Here is a 15390-nt window from a genome sequence, read left to right on the forward strand (position 1 = left end):
TAGATTGCTTGATAATCTCAGGACATGGATTTCCAGAATAAGTATCTGTCACTGACATACACTCTAATGCAATCCCAGAAATAGGTGACAGTTGGATAGAAAGAAAGAAATGAAAAGCAACATATGCACAGTGCAAAGTCAAGGAAGGTAACAAAACTAAAGTGAAGACAGACAATAACAGACAAATTAATGACTCAGAGCTACCCTCTACCTCAGGAGTGGTAATTGCTCACTACATGGCTTTGTTTAATCTGGTAATCACTACAAACCCACAAGAAAAGAAGCTAAATGAAAGAAAAGGGCATGCACACACTATAACATGAAGAACCATGGATGGTTCTACACTTCTCCTCTCCTTCATATTACATATGAAGGAGTTACATATTCAATCTGTAATCTGAAGTGATAATAGTGTCCTAGAAATCTGAGTGACCCTGTCCTTGAATGCTTTTGCTATACATGTGAAAAAGGTTCTTCACTCAAAACATCTCCTGCAATCATATACTTCCCTAATCTGAATTTCATATAGTAAATATATACCATTTATCAGCAGTTCAATTTAATTTTTTTATCCATTATCACATGCTCATCTTGAGATTTATTTTCAGTTTAGTACAATGATTCTCTGACTCCCAGACAAAGTCTGGATGTTGTAGAACTCGCATCTGAGAAAAATAGTTTTAAATATATACAAGAATCAGTGTAGTGAATCACCTAGTCAAAATTTAAGTGATCTGACTGAACACACAAGAGTGACTTCAGAACTGAAATAAGAGGACAGTTTTATCTTAAAAAGTACAAATCTGTTTAGCACCTCATGTAATGCTTCACAGTTTTCCTGAAGCATCTCCACTAAGTTAAATGTTTCCAAATTGTACTTTGGAATTTTCGTTGGGAATGATATACAGGCATGGGAAAATTTTAAAAAAAAGGCATTCCCAAACTTAGTGCAGTAAAACTTTTGGGAATATTTATCGTTCCTCTTTATTTAAACTGTACTCTTAGTCTTCCAAAATTTTTCAGCCAACAGCAGTAATTCCCAAGCATGGCATTTGAAAAATAAAGACCTCAGAACATGTGAAAAAAACAGCAATAAAAAATAAGTAGACAATACACCTACAAATATTTTAACCACAGCACAAACACATGGTCATAACAGCAGGACGTATTTTCTTTGTACACTGAGAAGGTTGTAAGTATTTTTTGACACTTATAAAGGGGCAGTCTTGGCCATACACAGGAATCAATAACAACCATGTAAAGCCTACAGCAGTGCACACTAACTGCCTGTAAGAGACATGAACACTACCTAAAAGAAGTAACTGTATTTTCAATGAACTGGCTCCTCCTGGACAATCAATTTTTTACACTTCTTGCCAGCTGTTCCCATATAGCTCAGGTAGCAGAATGGAAAGAGTTGTCATACAGAACCCACATATTACATGCATGTTATGAGGTTTTAATCTGTTTTAGACTTCTATGTTTGTTAATTTTGACCAGTCATATCCATTTGAGAGCAAGGTGAAAACAAATTCATCACTTCTATATAGGCAAGACATCATCTACACAAATACATTTATCTAGCTTGATTCATTCTAGATGGAAAAAAAAGAATACTAATTGTGAATCTACTAATGCCCCATCCTCAAACCCCCCTTTATTCCAAAAGCAAGATTAAATCATTAAAATCAGTTTGCCCCATCACCCACATTTAAGAGATTTGTCAAAATCATTGTTTCTGAAATATTGAGTTATAAGGTGCCACAGTAATTACTATGGAATAAATAGCAATTAAGATTGTTCACACAAATAAGCTCAAACTGTTTGCAGTGAATAATTATGCTAATAGTGTTTTTCTACATAATTTGTGCATCCTTCACAACGATTTACTGGAAAATGTGAAATGTAAATTTGATGCATTACTACAAAAGCCCTGAAAATATGTTTAGTTCTTATGATTTTTCCCAACAATTTAAGTGAACATACAGCTAAAACATTCTTCTGCATTCATACAACTGATTTTGAAGAAATCAAATACTGAACTTGAAGCAGTCATTTTCTTTCCTTGTCTTTCTATAAAATCATTCAAAACCACACACAACAGACATAGCCACTGCTCAAACTTCAGGATACTCTAACACAAAATTTAGCATTTTGAAAGGGGCTGAACTTACTGCTATATAATAAACTTTGGCCTTTTCCACCAACTTCCAGTTCTTCTCCAAATCCAGATGCTTTTCCTTCTTATAGCAATTAGCAGCAGCAAGGTTAGCTACAAGAGACCTGAAAGTGATTAAATAACAGGAATTAGACCCTCTGTAAATAACAGTACTGCCAATTTCGCACAATGAACACAATTTCACAAAGATCCTACAGAACATAAAACCAATTAACAAGGAGCACCAAAAGCCACATATACTTTATTTGGCCATTTCATGAAAAATAAATAATATATTTAAATAATAGATTAAATATACTTTAAATTTATATTAAATAATGTATCTTGAATCCAACTACATAGTTTAGGTAACCTATCACTATTATATTCGTCTGAAGGCACCTTTGTTGGATTTGAATCAACCTTAGTTTCATTCTGCGATCAACTCCCTCCATATGCTTTAGCATCTGCACACTTTCATTAAAACTCCTCTAGCACCTAACACCTAAAGAAAAGTAGTCACTCCAGTTTATCTTCTGAAAACTAGTTTCCCTCACTAGAAGCAAAAGGTTGATGTCTATGTAAGTCTTGCCATTTTAATTTTCCAATGAACAGTTATATTATTTAAAAAGGGCTTGTTTTGGGGTTTTTCCCCCCCGTTAGGTTCACATTTTCCTTTAGCAAATAAAAAAGGGTCAGGTTCCTACTTTTAGATGATGAACTGTTAAAAAAAACTTTGGCTTAGCTGTGGATTACTGGAAGACTACCAAAAACTCATTTGTACTTCCTTCTTTCCTAACAAGATATAACACAAGCTGTGGGACACAACTTCCATTACCAAGAACAAAAATACTTGTATCACATTGCCTCTGTTACATGCAAGATCCATTCTATTTTAAATCATCTTCTTCACCCACTTCATTCAGCCTTATGAAACACATAAATCTTACACACGTACTCCTAAAAAGAGGCCATAACAAGACCTCTGCTGTCCACTCTGGCTACCATGATCAAATTCTTCTATGCAGTTGTATTATGAGAATGTTTAATAACGTGCAATATTTCAGAGAAAGGGCATTGGTAAACAGATTATTTCCATGCTAACATACAGAGTTTTAAATATAATTTTCAAAATTTAATAGTCAATATATGCCCTTTTAACATTAACATATCACTATTTTGTGATATTTAAGTGCATTAGCCAGATAAATAATTTGTAATTATAGATACAACATTTGGCTATTGAAAACTTTGGCCTTCTCAAGGTGCATGAAACTGATGCTGTATACATCATCCTCTTCTGTACAAGTGCTACTACAATCCAGAGATAGCTCCAGGTGGGAGCAAAGTGCTCATTTGCTCTCACTAAGGTATGCTTCTGCCTCCAGGTGTAAGGAGGTAAATAAGTGAGACATTCTTTATTTAATGAAAAACAAACAAAAGACCAAAATAAAACTTTTATGAACAGTGCAAGTAACTCCTAGTAAACTTCCTGAAGTAATCATCACTGACAATCCTTGTCAGTTAAACAGATCACATATACAAAATGACAACAAAGTTAGACCAACTTTATCTGAATATATCAAAATTACTGTTGTGTCATTTCATCCCATGAGCAGATTTGGGGCTTATCTCTTTAATTCTAAAATCTAAATGCATTGAAAACTAATGTACATTTGGAATAGAGAAAAAAGGGAAAAAAAAAGAGAAAAATTTATGAACAATTACACCAAGCCTCTGCAGCATTATAAGTCACAGGGCAACAAGTTTCATTTTTCATGGGTATTACTATTTCAATGACAAGAAATCCAGTGGAGATCCAAGTGAATCCAAGAAAGACATGTGCATAACTGCGGTAATTTTCTTTAAATCAAACTTTAAAGCAAATTAAATCTTTCAGTTTTGGCAAACCCTAATATCCATCAAGGACATAGTTGGAAAAAAAAAAAAAGAAATCTTGTCTGTCTACGTATGTTGCTAAGTGAAAAGCAATTCTGTTCCAAAAAACTGAGCAAAGACTTTCTATATGTTTCCTTTCACTTACCACATGCCCCTGAAACTATAAACCTAGCTCTGTGTGGCTACATCCAACTGGAGAGATGCTCTGCACATATGGGCAATAAAAGATTGCTACACTGACGACAAAGCAGTGAACTTTTCCAAATTAAAACTCTAAGTCTGACAGCACTCAGTTCAACATGTGGAGCACAGACTAGGTAGATATTTTTCAATGAAATACAGTAATTGGAGACAGCCAGAGTGCTTCAATCAAAACAGCTTCATGGAGACACTGTGCATGTGGTTATTTCTAAGCAGAAGGCACAAATCAAAGTCATAGACTATGACAGGATGAAGGTATTACTTCAGATTTTAATCACATGTTAGGATTTTCTTGAAAAGCTCTGAGAAAACAAAGCATATTAGTATTGCTAAACTAGAGAATTCAGGATGGTAGTCATACATCAGATCAGAACCCTTTCTTGCAAAAAGGTAGACAGAGTTAGCAGAAGCAAGAAACATTTATATCAGGGCATCTGGAACATAAATATATACAGCAACTTCCTAGGAAAACCAGGAATGCTACTAAGTCAGGTGTTCCAAAAGAGACAAGAGAGCTGAGGAAGGAAGTTAGCACATATTGGAGTTAAGACAAGAGATTGATCAATAAAAATGTTATCAGATGGGACAAAGTTGAAGTGATTCTTAGCAATATATAGAATGTTAAAAACAAAAAAACAATCAGAGGGTAATTAAAGATTGAGAATAAACTTGCTCTCACAGGATAGACAATTGCACAATAAAGCCTTCAGCAGCAACCATCAGCTAGTTTTTCTTCTCCCAAGGAGCATGAACTCCCTGCCTCTCTCAAGCATCGATTGAGATGAAGCCACTGTCTAGTATGTGAGCAAATATTTGATATTAAGAAAAAAGAGTGGTTTATGCTAGCAAACCAAAAATACTGCTTATTAAGTCAAAGAAGTATTTTCAGACCTTCTTATGAACAAATTTACCTAAATTTTTAAATTCCATTGAGATGCATGTGGTTTTTTTTTAATTCATACTGTGCGCCTACTGGCAGTCTTGACTTCAGTTTCCCATCACGTTATCTAGCAAATGATGATTGCTGCAGCATGTATACACAGGCACTGTATGACTGAAGGCAGAGAGAATCACAGAGCAAAAACATCTTTATTGCTTTTCTTCTCTTTGAAAAAGTGAATATGGATCTTGGAGATGAAGGGGGAAGTCTGTAGACATAATTAGTGTCAGAACTCCAGACGAAGATCAATGAACTTCCTTCCTCCACAGACTATGTGCATTCATTCCAGAGAGTAAGACATTATGTACAACATTAAACTGGGAGGGACAGGTTGATAAGCTGGAGGACAGGGCTGTCTGTCATTCGGTGGATCTGCAAAAGCCTGAAGAATTGGGCTGGCAGAAAACTTGAAGGTAAATGCAAAGTCACGCAGTTACACACAACAATACAGACTGAATGTTGACAGGGTACTACACACTACACTACTTCTCTTTTTCAGAGAAGGACCTGGAGATGCTGGTGAACCAGGCTTGGAACATGAGTCAGTAGTGGATGATACAGGGATGGTACATCACAATCAGGTGTATATGAGTAAACATGGAGAGAGGAAGACAAAGGAAGTTAAAGATCCAGAATGGAGGAGAACCTCTGTCTCCACACCTTATCTGGAGTTCTGTTTACAGCTTTGACTTTTCCATTACAAGACACTAACATAGAGCACTGAGTCCAGCAGTGGGCCATCAATATTATTAGGAGGCTGGAGCACTTAAATGCAGAATAGTTTTGGGTGAACATTAAGAACAGGTACCTAAGGGGAGACCTTCCTTCTTTCTTCAAATATCTAATGAAAGTTTACAGAGGAGATGGAGCCACACTATTCTTGAACACAAGAAAGAACAGACACAAGCTGAAAGAAGGAATACTGCAACTGGGTACCATCAAAATAATTTCTCCCACGAAGAGCGATCAAACATTTGAAGAGTTTGCCCAGAGAGCTTGTGCAACCTCTATCCTTTGTGATATTCACAACCCAGCTGGACATGGCCATGAAAAACCTACCTTTGAAGCTGCTCCTGCCTTCTGCAGGGGTTTATCTCAGATGCCTGCTCTAATTAAAGCTGTTCTAGAATTCTACATGTTATATAGAAAACATTTCCTCCTCTGACTCTCATTTCAGTTCATGTTACTCTCTACCACCTTTTCTAACTCTACCCAGAACATTCACCAACTTCTCTGGAATTATGGTGTGGACTTTAATTAGGGAACTGCTATCTCACTTGAATAAATTCTACTAACTCCAGATACTGCTTTGAAAGGAAAAGAGCAGGTCCTCAGGACCAATGGCATTGAAAGCCACAGAGAGAAACCAAAAAGGGTAATGACAGATATTTTAATCTTATTCTGAGCCAAAAATAAAATATTCTTTAGGGTAACTGATGCAATTTTCATTATTGATTCAGTATGTAGTATCAAAAAATTTAAATATTGTCAGAAGTCAGGGAGAGCTGAAGTGTGCCACTAATGTCTCAAAATTAAGGCTAACCTGATTGGCTGCTTTGAAATCGCTGAAGAAATTGTCAGAAGGTAATCAGCAAAAAAGCAGAATACAAGTTCAAGAGTTCTGAGTAGAGGGTGAAAGAATAAAGCAAAGGGCCATGCTCAAGAAAAATTAACAGCAAAAAAGTAACAAATAAAAACATGGAAGAAATTCAGAAGAAATTCTTAAAACGTAGACAAACATAATTATAGGTACTAGAAGAATTTCTCAAAAAGTGCAATAGCAAAACAAAAAGCTTTTTTCTTGTATAAAATTAAATTAACCCTTTCAATCTGGCTATATGCTGACAGCTATCAGCATATAGCTAAACTCAGTATCACCTGAGGCATATTCCTGGCTTGCTAATCAATTATAAGCCTTATGTACCAATCAGCTTGCACATAGGCTGCATAAACATACTTGTTAACCAACTGCTGTCTCCCACATATTTTGTCTCTCGAGAGCAAGTGGAAGCTATCAAGTTCAGGAAGAAGTAGTGTATTATTATCTCACACTTTCTGGTCACAGTACAACTGCTGTTCTCTGAAAGTATATTAATACTGCCCAGCCCCAAACTATGGCCTAGGCAGTTCTGTGTCTCAAAACAGTGCTAACACTTTATCATTCAAATCACAATTTTTCAAGGCTGGATACTCCAAGCAAATTAGGCTACATTCACTATGCCAACTGCATCTGTACCTTCAGAAGATATCAAAAGCCCCTGACCTGTTATCACTAGTGATGCAGGCAGCACAGGTTCCTGTTGGCTGTTCACTCTGCTCATAATAATGGGCATCCACATGAGCCTCCTCAGCCTTCTTCTTCAAGATCTCTCCAAATTTATCCTTGCCAATGCACCCGAAGAAAGTTGCAGCTTTGTGAGGTTTCTGAATCATCCACTGCAGATTGGCAGAAGAAAAAAAAACAAACCACAAAACAAAGTTAACATATCTGGTATATTATTTTTTCCATTTTTTCTCTCCACTCACCATATTTAACTCTATGCCTACATTTTGACTTAAAGAACACTTGTATGCCTGAAGTAAAAAGCATCTTGTAAATCAAAGGAGGAAAGGGCAGCAAAGAAAACAAAACTTACTCTTAATGATCCCACTGAGCCTGAAACACCTAATGTAAAACCTAAATAAATGTAGCTCATGATAAATAAAGTACATTAGTATGTTTTTACAAGGTATACAAAAAGAAGTTCCTTGCTCAAAGGAGTTGCCTCTAAACTTACACTAAATCAAGCAACATACAGTATCTTCAAGGAAAAACTGTAGACAATACAAAAGAAAAAAAGGAAAAAAATTGTCCACCAAACCCCTCCAAACAAATAAATAAATAAAAAGGGATAGCATATAAGAAAAGACATTTGAGAAACGTAAGCAACATTATGCAACATTCATAATATATATAAAAGCTAAGTGGTACAGAAAAAAATCATTTTGCCTTACACTTAATTGCATGCAAAAAGAAAATGCTCCCTCTTTAGACTGTTAAACCACACATGAAAGTATCTAATCTCCAACTTTACTAAGAGCAGCTCTGTCACTTGAATTGTAAAGAGAATAGATGCCCAACGTTGTTAAGGTACCAGATTATTTCATAAAGTTTTCATTGTATTAATAAAAAATGTATCATTCAGCTGTAAACATAACTCCATTTTGTGCTAAGTTGAAAACCAGCATTTATCAGCAATGTGAAATCAAGAGTGAATCAAAAAAATAAATGTGAAGAAACAATCATAGGCCCTACTCTGCTGGTGGTGAGTCAGCCAACTAAAGTCATTATAATTCATTCTAATTACAGTCAGCAAGCTTATCCACTCAATCTATAGTATGAATTAAAGGCTACAGCAATTTTCTGCTATACTAAAACCCTACTTATAATTGTTTCCTAATCAAGATTTAAATAAATGATAATGTCTCCATTACAAAGCAGCATTCGTGGTAGCTGTGGGTTGTAGAAAGGTCAAGTAACTAAGTTGCAAATACATACTTAGTCACATCTTTATTATTACCAGCTCCAGAGGGAAGAGCAAGAGAGGGAGAAAAGTAAACCTTTGGTCATGTAAAGTCTTTATTAATTAGACAATGGAGGGCAAAAGTTGCCAGGTCTCTTTCTTACAGCAATTTTGAATAAAGTTTAAGGAGAAAAAAGATTTTATCATCCAATGGTGGCAGCATTAAATCTCTCATTCATGAAATGCATATGCTCTGCTTCTCCATTCCATACCACTCTAACATAAATTAAGAAAATCCCTAATAAGAGAGTTAATACATTTCATACAAGGCTATCAATTACATCCTTGTATTTGACATACCTTTGCACATACATAATATGCATTTGCACAGTGTTCATTTAGGATGCCTCAGGAACAATAATCCTTTATATTTGGAGGTATGATTAAGTGGAACAGATAATTTAGTAAGATGAAAAGTTCTGTGACCAACTGTAAGCAAATATGGAACAAATTTCCACACGGGTAAGAACAGAAGTACCTGAAGGTTTGTGCCCCATGCAAGCATGCCTTACTGTCACCAATAACAAGAATTAATAGAGATCACTATGAACAACATTTATCAAAGAATCAAACCCAAAAATATCTTCAAAAAACATAAGACTTCAAACTGCACTTAAGGCTTACAACATTTTATCATATGATATTACTTTATATATAAAGTCTGACAACATTTATAGCAGTAATAACTAATATTTCACATAGATCTCTGAAAAAAACAATTCCCATTCAAGTTTTGGCTATTGGCACCAGCTCAGTTTGAATTCAGATGTGATACATGCCATATATAAGCTCTCACAATCCTGATTTTAAATTTAAGTCAAGTTATACTTGAGAATTAAAAGTTATAATCCAGACTTTCCTGAGATGAATCTCTGTATGTGGTGCAGACTACTTCTTCCATCAGCAGTTCTACTCATACTCATGATTATTCAAAATACAGGTATTATATAGGATGCTCCCACTGTATAGGTATTATTTTGAGTATATGAGTTAAGAAACACTGAGGAAGACAGCAAAGCAGTTCAGCAGTGTTTCTGCAGAGACCCTCTCACCACAGATCTCCAGTTACCAACAGTCCTTTGAATGATCTGCTCTTACTCCCACAGTAATGGTGGTGAGGTGCTGTCAGCTGCAGAACTTGCCCAAGCTGATCCTCCTCTCCTCAGCTAAAAGGCTACATACATCACATTACAGACTTGGTGAAACTGAATGATAGAAGCATCTCTCTCTGTGGTACACCACCGAAGTTGCACCTTGTGGAATGAGCCACAGCAGGCATCTTTTGTGTACATGTGAAAAAAACGAGAGGTTCTTCAAGGCAGGCACTTGAGGATTTCTTTTTTATTTGACCCAGAACATGATTTTAAGTTTGAATAACCTGATATGAAAAAACAGGCTTCTCTGGGCTATTTCACACACTGTTGTTATTAGTGACTCCTTGGCTAAAACATTCTAAATGGGAATGGGAGTTAGTCATCAGGAGATGTTTATCATTGTGAAGCAGCCATGCAGCCTTACAGCCAGTATCATATGCAGGCCAATAACAAACTGCACACGTTAATGCTAGGTATATGGTTATAGAGACTGAAAATTAGTTTCATAGATTTATGTGAAATAGAAGATTTAATTGAATGAAAAAGACTCTCAACAGAAACAGAAAATGACCCAGCTCAGCAGGAATCAGCATAATGAGTTAATTATCCAGGGTTTGGCTAGGCAGAGAGGCAGCTACTAACAAACTGTATTGACAGTCTGGTCAGGAGAGGTTGGCACCTGGCCACACCATGAATCCTCACCAGCACCCAAGGGAATTTGAGGCTGCTAATGGACCAAAGACAGAAGTGTCAAAAGTAGGAACTTATCATGAAAGAACACGACAGCCTCAGGAGCGGGGTATCACACAGGAAACTCAAGGAGTGGTTTATGAAATCTAATGTATTTCTCTGCTCTAAAGTTTTCTTCTGTCAATACAGCTTGGACATCAGGTACACACAAGGACAGGTCCTGACCTTTTCAGTTAACATAAACATCTGTGACAGAGAAAGGAGCACAGGAAATAGAACACCTTTCAGACTTCTCTTGAGTTAAACAGATTGCATTTTCCTCACATTTTTCTTGCATGCACTCTGATGAATGCAAAGAAAACTTTTAATTTCAATTATTTTTTTATATTTATGCCTTGCCTTTAGCACAAATCTATCTTAAAATTCAGCTGATTTCAAAATAAGCATAATCTAATATTAGGTTCATCTAATGTCCCTACAGACACATTGTTTCTTACAATCAAATACCGAGGCCAGTACTTGCAAAAGAAGCCAGCACCCTGGCCGCTCCAAGACACACTAGAGGGTGACAAAACACTTCTCTCCTTATTTTCATGAGGTTAACTTGGGTTCACAGTAGTAGGACTATCTGTTCATGTGATTTTTGATGATCAGAGTTGAAGATGATGAACTTTCTGGCAAGCTTTAGCTATCAGAGAAGTGTAAGAACCTTTGTGTTCCAGGGAGTGGGTGGTAATTGCAGAGAACAGCACCATCTTTTCTTGCAAGATGTTGAGATGCCAAGAAAACTTGGTAACAAGAAAAGCTTCTGAAGAGTTGTGACTTTGAGACTGCCTGGAGTGAACTATGTCCCACTCTTTCACTTCCTCAGACTCAAAGATGTAGTACACCTATTTCCCACTTTTGTCTGATTAGAAAATGGCTTTTGGAAACAATCTTTCTCCTTTCTTCTGAGTTACAGAAGCACTCCTAGAAGCACTTCTAACACTAGAAGTGACTTGACTTTGATTGGATACTCAGTGCTGCCTTTTGAGAACCAATATCCCTCCACAACCCCCTGCCCCCCCCCCCAAAAAAAAGAAAAAGCCCCTTCATATTATGTGAAAGAAAATCAGTGGCCTTATACAATTAGAGAAAGGGAAAGTTCTTAACTTTGCATTGCCCAGGCTTATGCTATTTATGTTGAGAATGCCATGCTTCTGCCACAGGAGCAGAATCCAGTATGCCCTACCACAACACTTGATCTGCATTTGAAGCTTTTCATTTGCTGTTCTTGCAAAGTTCATTGTAGAGGAGGACCCCACTAATTTACCTCACTGTCTTCAGTTGCAAAGACACTCTCCTTACTAAAGGAGAGTTTTCTTCTGCTGGGTCTCAGTACACATTACCATAAGACTTAAAAAAGAAACATCCTACAGATGAATCCTAGAGCAGCTTTACAGCCTTCTGTCTATAACAAAGATCTTTCAGAAATTATTTCATTTTACTCCAACTCTCTGCTTTGCTTTAAAAGTGCCACCATTAACTGGACAACACTGATAACTGGAACAAGGAGGCTGATGAAGACACTCACAACCACATTGTTCTCTGCCTGAGCTCCTGAATTAATTTTTTAAGTGGCAGCTAGTAGTGCACTTCCACATCTGTCAGTCATCTTAAACTAACAACGCCAAAGCATCCAAAGCTTTGCTTAGACTGACATACCTTCTCTGCACACTGGAGTTTTCAGCTGTGGACTTGAATCCCAAATGCCTAGGAACTGCCAAAACAACAGGAAGCATTATGCCCCTTCACAGTGAAGGATCTTCAAAACTCATTAACACTGAATACAGACATCTGAAGTGCATCTGAAGAACGTTATTTGAAGTTGGACTCTTCTCTGCATGACCTGTCAAATCTGATCGTATTTTAAATTGCAGTTCACAGAGGAGAGGACTCCAAGGACCTAAAATTAGCTAAGATTTAAGATGCCTGCTAAAATCTAAACTAAACAATGTGAGCAACTACTAATGAAGTGTAAATCAAAACAGGAATGGAGTATTGCTTATTTTTATATTCTAGATTTTAGAATGAGTCCACATATTTTTCAAAAAGTTGTACCTGTCTGTTGTGCCCCCCACCAACTGTGTCTCTGTGATGTCCAACCACCAATATATATACAGTCCATTCAATCCCTGCCCATTAAAACCCCTTTGAAACAGTTTTAGGAATACTTTAGATGTTAAAGGAAATTAAATCACAACTCATCTTAGATGGCCATATAAAATGAGAGCACATGGGATCAAAAATTAAATAATATCTCTTAAAAACTCAGAAGCCTGATAATATGCAAAACAATACTAAAAAAAGAAAGTGTCACTGTTCCAAGTGAGCTCACTTATTTGTTGCGTATGATATGATTCACCTAGGGCTCAAAAAGAACGCAATAGTACGTTACCATTGCACATTTAATTTCACATTCATTTAAAATCCCTACCATTGTGGAGTAACCCCAGCCAGCAGTTAAGCCTCCACCCAGCAACTCTCTCAATCCTCCCTCTTTGAGGGATAAAGGAGAGAATGAGAAATGCAACAGTGAGAAAAAAAACCACAAGGCTCAAGAAGAAATGATGCAAAGACATTCATTCACTACCTTCCATCAGCAGATTGATGCCCAGGCACTGTCTGAGCCCAAGGCCACTTAGAAAAACATTCCCTCCCTTCCAGTTTTATTGCTGGCCATATTCTGTGTGGCCTGGATTATCTCCTTGGTCAGCTGTCCTGACTGTGTGCCTTCAAAACTTCTTTCCCTCTACACAGTCTACTTGCTGGGGGCAGCAGAGTGAAAAAACCAGAGAAGGCCTTGATGCTGTGCAAACACTGTTCAGCAATAGCTAAACCATTGCTGTGTTAAATAACACAGTTTTGGTGACCAACCTAAACCCAGAACCATATGGGCTGCTATGAAAAATTAACTTCATTCCCAGCAGACCCAGTACACCTAACCCCAGAATCACTGTTATGAGACAACACCAGCAAGACCCTGGGAGACAGAGGAGTTACTACAGTTTGTTCCAATACCTTTGCAACTTTCTTCCTTTCTCTTATTTTCATTGATGGATTTTTAAACATTACAACAGCTATTATCACATAGTGGCCAGAAAAGAAAAAAAATGGGAAAAAGAAAAAATAAGCTTATCTTTGTAAAAGTAGGCTTGTGAAAAGGAGCCCTATGTCCTGTACAGTAATTCTTCCACCATTAGCTGAAGCTGCCAAATCTTGCATGAGGAAGTGATATTGTTAAAATGCATAACAACACCCTCAAGCAACTTCCAGTCAAATTAGATAAAAGTGATAACATTTTTTCTAAGGAAATGACTATTTAAAGCCTTTCACTGAGACCAATATCTAAATCTTTTCAGCATTTGACTCAACATGTGTGATACAAATCCCTGCACAGGAACATCTATTAGTTTTAACACGGTGCCACAAGAGACTTTTGCTACAGCTTTTCAAATTAAGATGCCTATCAAAATATTAATCATTCAGGAGCAGAACTGCATTCACTTCTACATTTACAAACAAATGTAACAAACTGCCTCTAAAAAAAAGTTCTATAACACAAATAACTATTTTTAGTGCTGCTATTCTTCTGTATTCCGTTTCCTATTCATCATTGCTCTTCATCTGTTTGTTCACTGTTTTATTTTTAGTCTAGCTTGTAAGCTTCTTGCTGTACAAGGAAATACAAGCATATTTTCTGTAATTAAACATTTAGTAGCCATATTCCAAAGTTTCAATGTGATCAAAAGCAAGTGCTCTTTTTTACTGCTCCCTTTAAGTAACACTTAATTCCAACCTACCTTACTCCATCACACTCTTATGCTGTATTTATAATGTTACAGTTCTGCCTCAAATACCTGAAGTGCTGTAGCCTCTCTTCTGAAGGTTAATTTATGTTATCTGAGGCCAAAGGCAGAATGCCTCCTGCAAGGCCTCACAGGGCATGCAACTGAGACACAGCTGGCCTTGTGTCCTATTCCCATTTGAAGGGCAGAGTCGCCAACCACAGCCCCACTGCCCAATCTGATGTGTCATCCCTGTCCTCAAACTCTGTGCATTCCCTTCCTAAATCCAGGTAAAAGATGACAGACATACAGAAAAGGGCTGGTCACACCAGTTCTTCATCACTGTCACAGATGACAGCTACCTGAAGGGTATCACAACAGAAAGAATTCCAGATTTACTTGGGACTCTCCTGCAGCTGTTGCAGTGTATACAACTATTTATTTAAAAAATCACCAATATTGCAAAGCTGTGCATGAAGTAAGGATTAAGAGTATCTTTATCAGTAAAAAAATCCAAATTTACCAACATCCTTCTTGAAGACTGGGTGTGAAATAATGAAAAGTGGCAAATAAAGTACAACATAGAGTGTTGTTCGTCCCTGGTCAGAAGCAGCGGTGTTCAGATGTGAATAGAAGGATATAAAAACATTAAAATGGAACATCATGCCCAGATAGAGTGAGACAGAATCACTGGGCAACTGTACGGTACTGTTAATGCCTCAGCCTACTTGTAAAGAATTAGCACTTCAAATAAATTTTAAAAACTGATAAGCAATTTAAAAACACCTTAAAATTCAGTGTAAAACATTGTATATGTATTTAGGTACTATTCTATAAGTGAAGCTGATGCTGGTGAAAAGTGACACTTTTAGGATATTTCATGTATGATTTTGCATATCTGTAACAGAAAAACAAAACTTCCTTTTCAAAACCCATGCATATGTCAGCCACACTCCCCTGCTAAATGATGTGCAGTCTCAATGAATACACCCACACTCAGAAAAGGACAGCAAAAAAT

General features: G+C 36.8%; 1 protein-coding gene across 2 annotated transcripts in view; it reads right to left on the reverse strand.

Annotated features, from left to right (window-relative positions):
- The window catches only part of ADK (adenosine kinase), a 266599-nt gene that overhangs the window by 139524 nt on the left and 111685 nt on the right, over positions 1–15390 (reverse strand). For both annotated transcript variants that reach the window (XM_058810115.1, XM_058810117.1), the window contains exons 5-6: positions 7462–7634; positions 2175–2283 (exon numbers count right to left, since the gene is read on the reverse strand). In XM_058810115.1, coding sequence (XP_058666098.1) covers positions 2175–2283; positions 7462–7634 — 282 coding nt within the window. The remainder of the gene's footprint in view (positions 1–2174; positions 2284–7461; positions 7635–15390) is intronic.

This window comes from Ammospiza caudacuta, chromosome 9 (assembly GCF_027887145.1).
Source record: "Ammospiza caudacuta isolate bAmmCau1 chromosome 9, bAmmCau1.pri, whole genome shotgun sequence".
NCBI classification, from domain to species: domain Eukaryota; kingdom Metazoa; phylum Chordata; class Aves; order Passeriformes; family Passerellidae; genus Ammospiza; species Ammospiza caudacuta.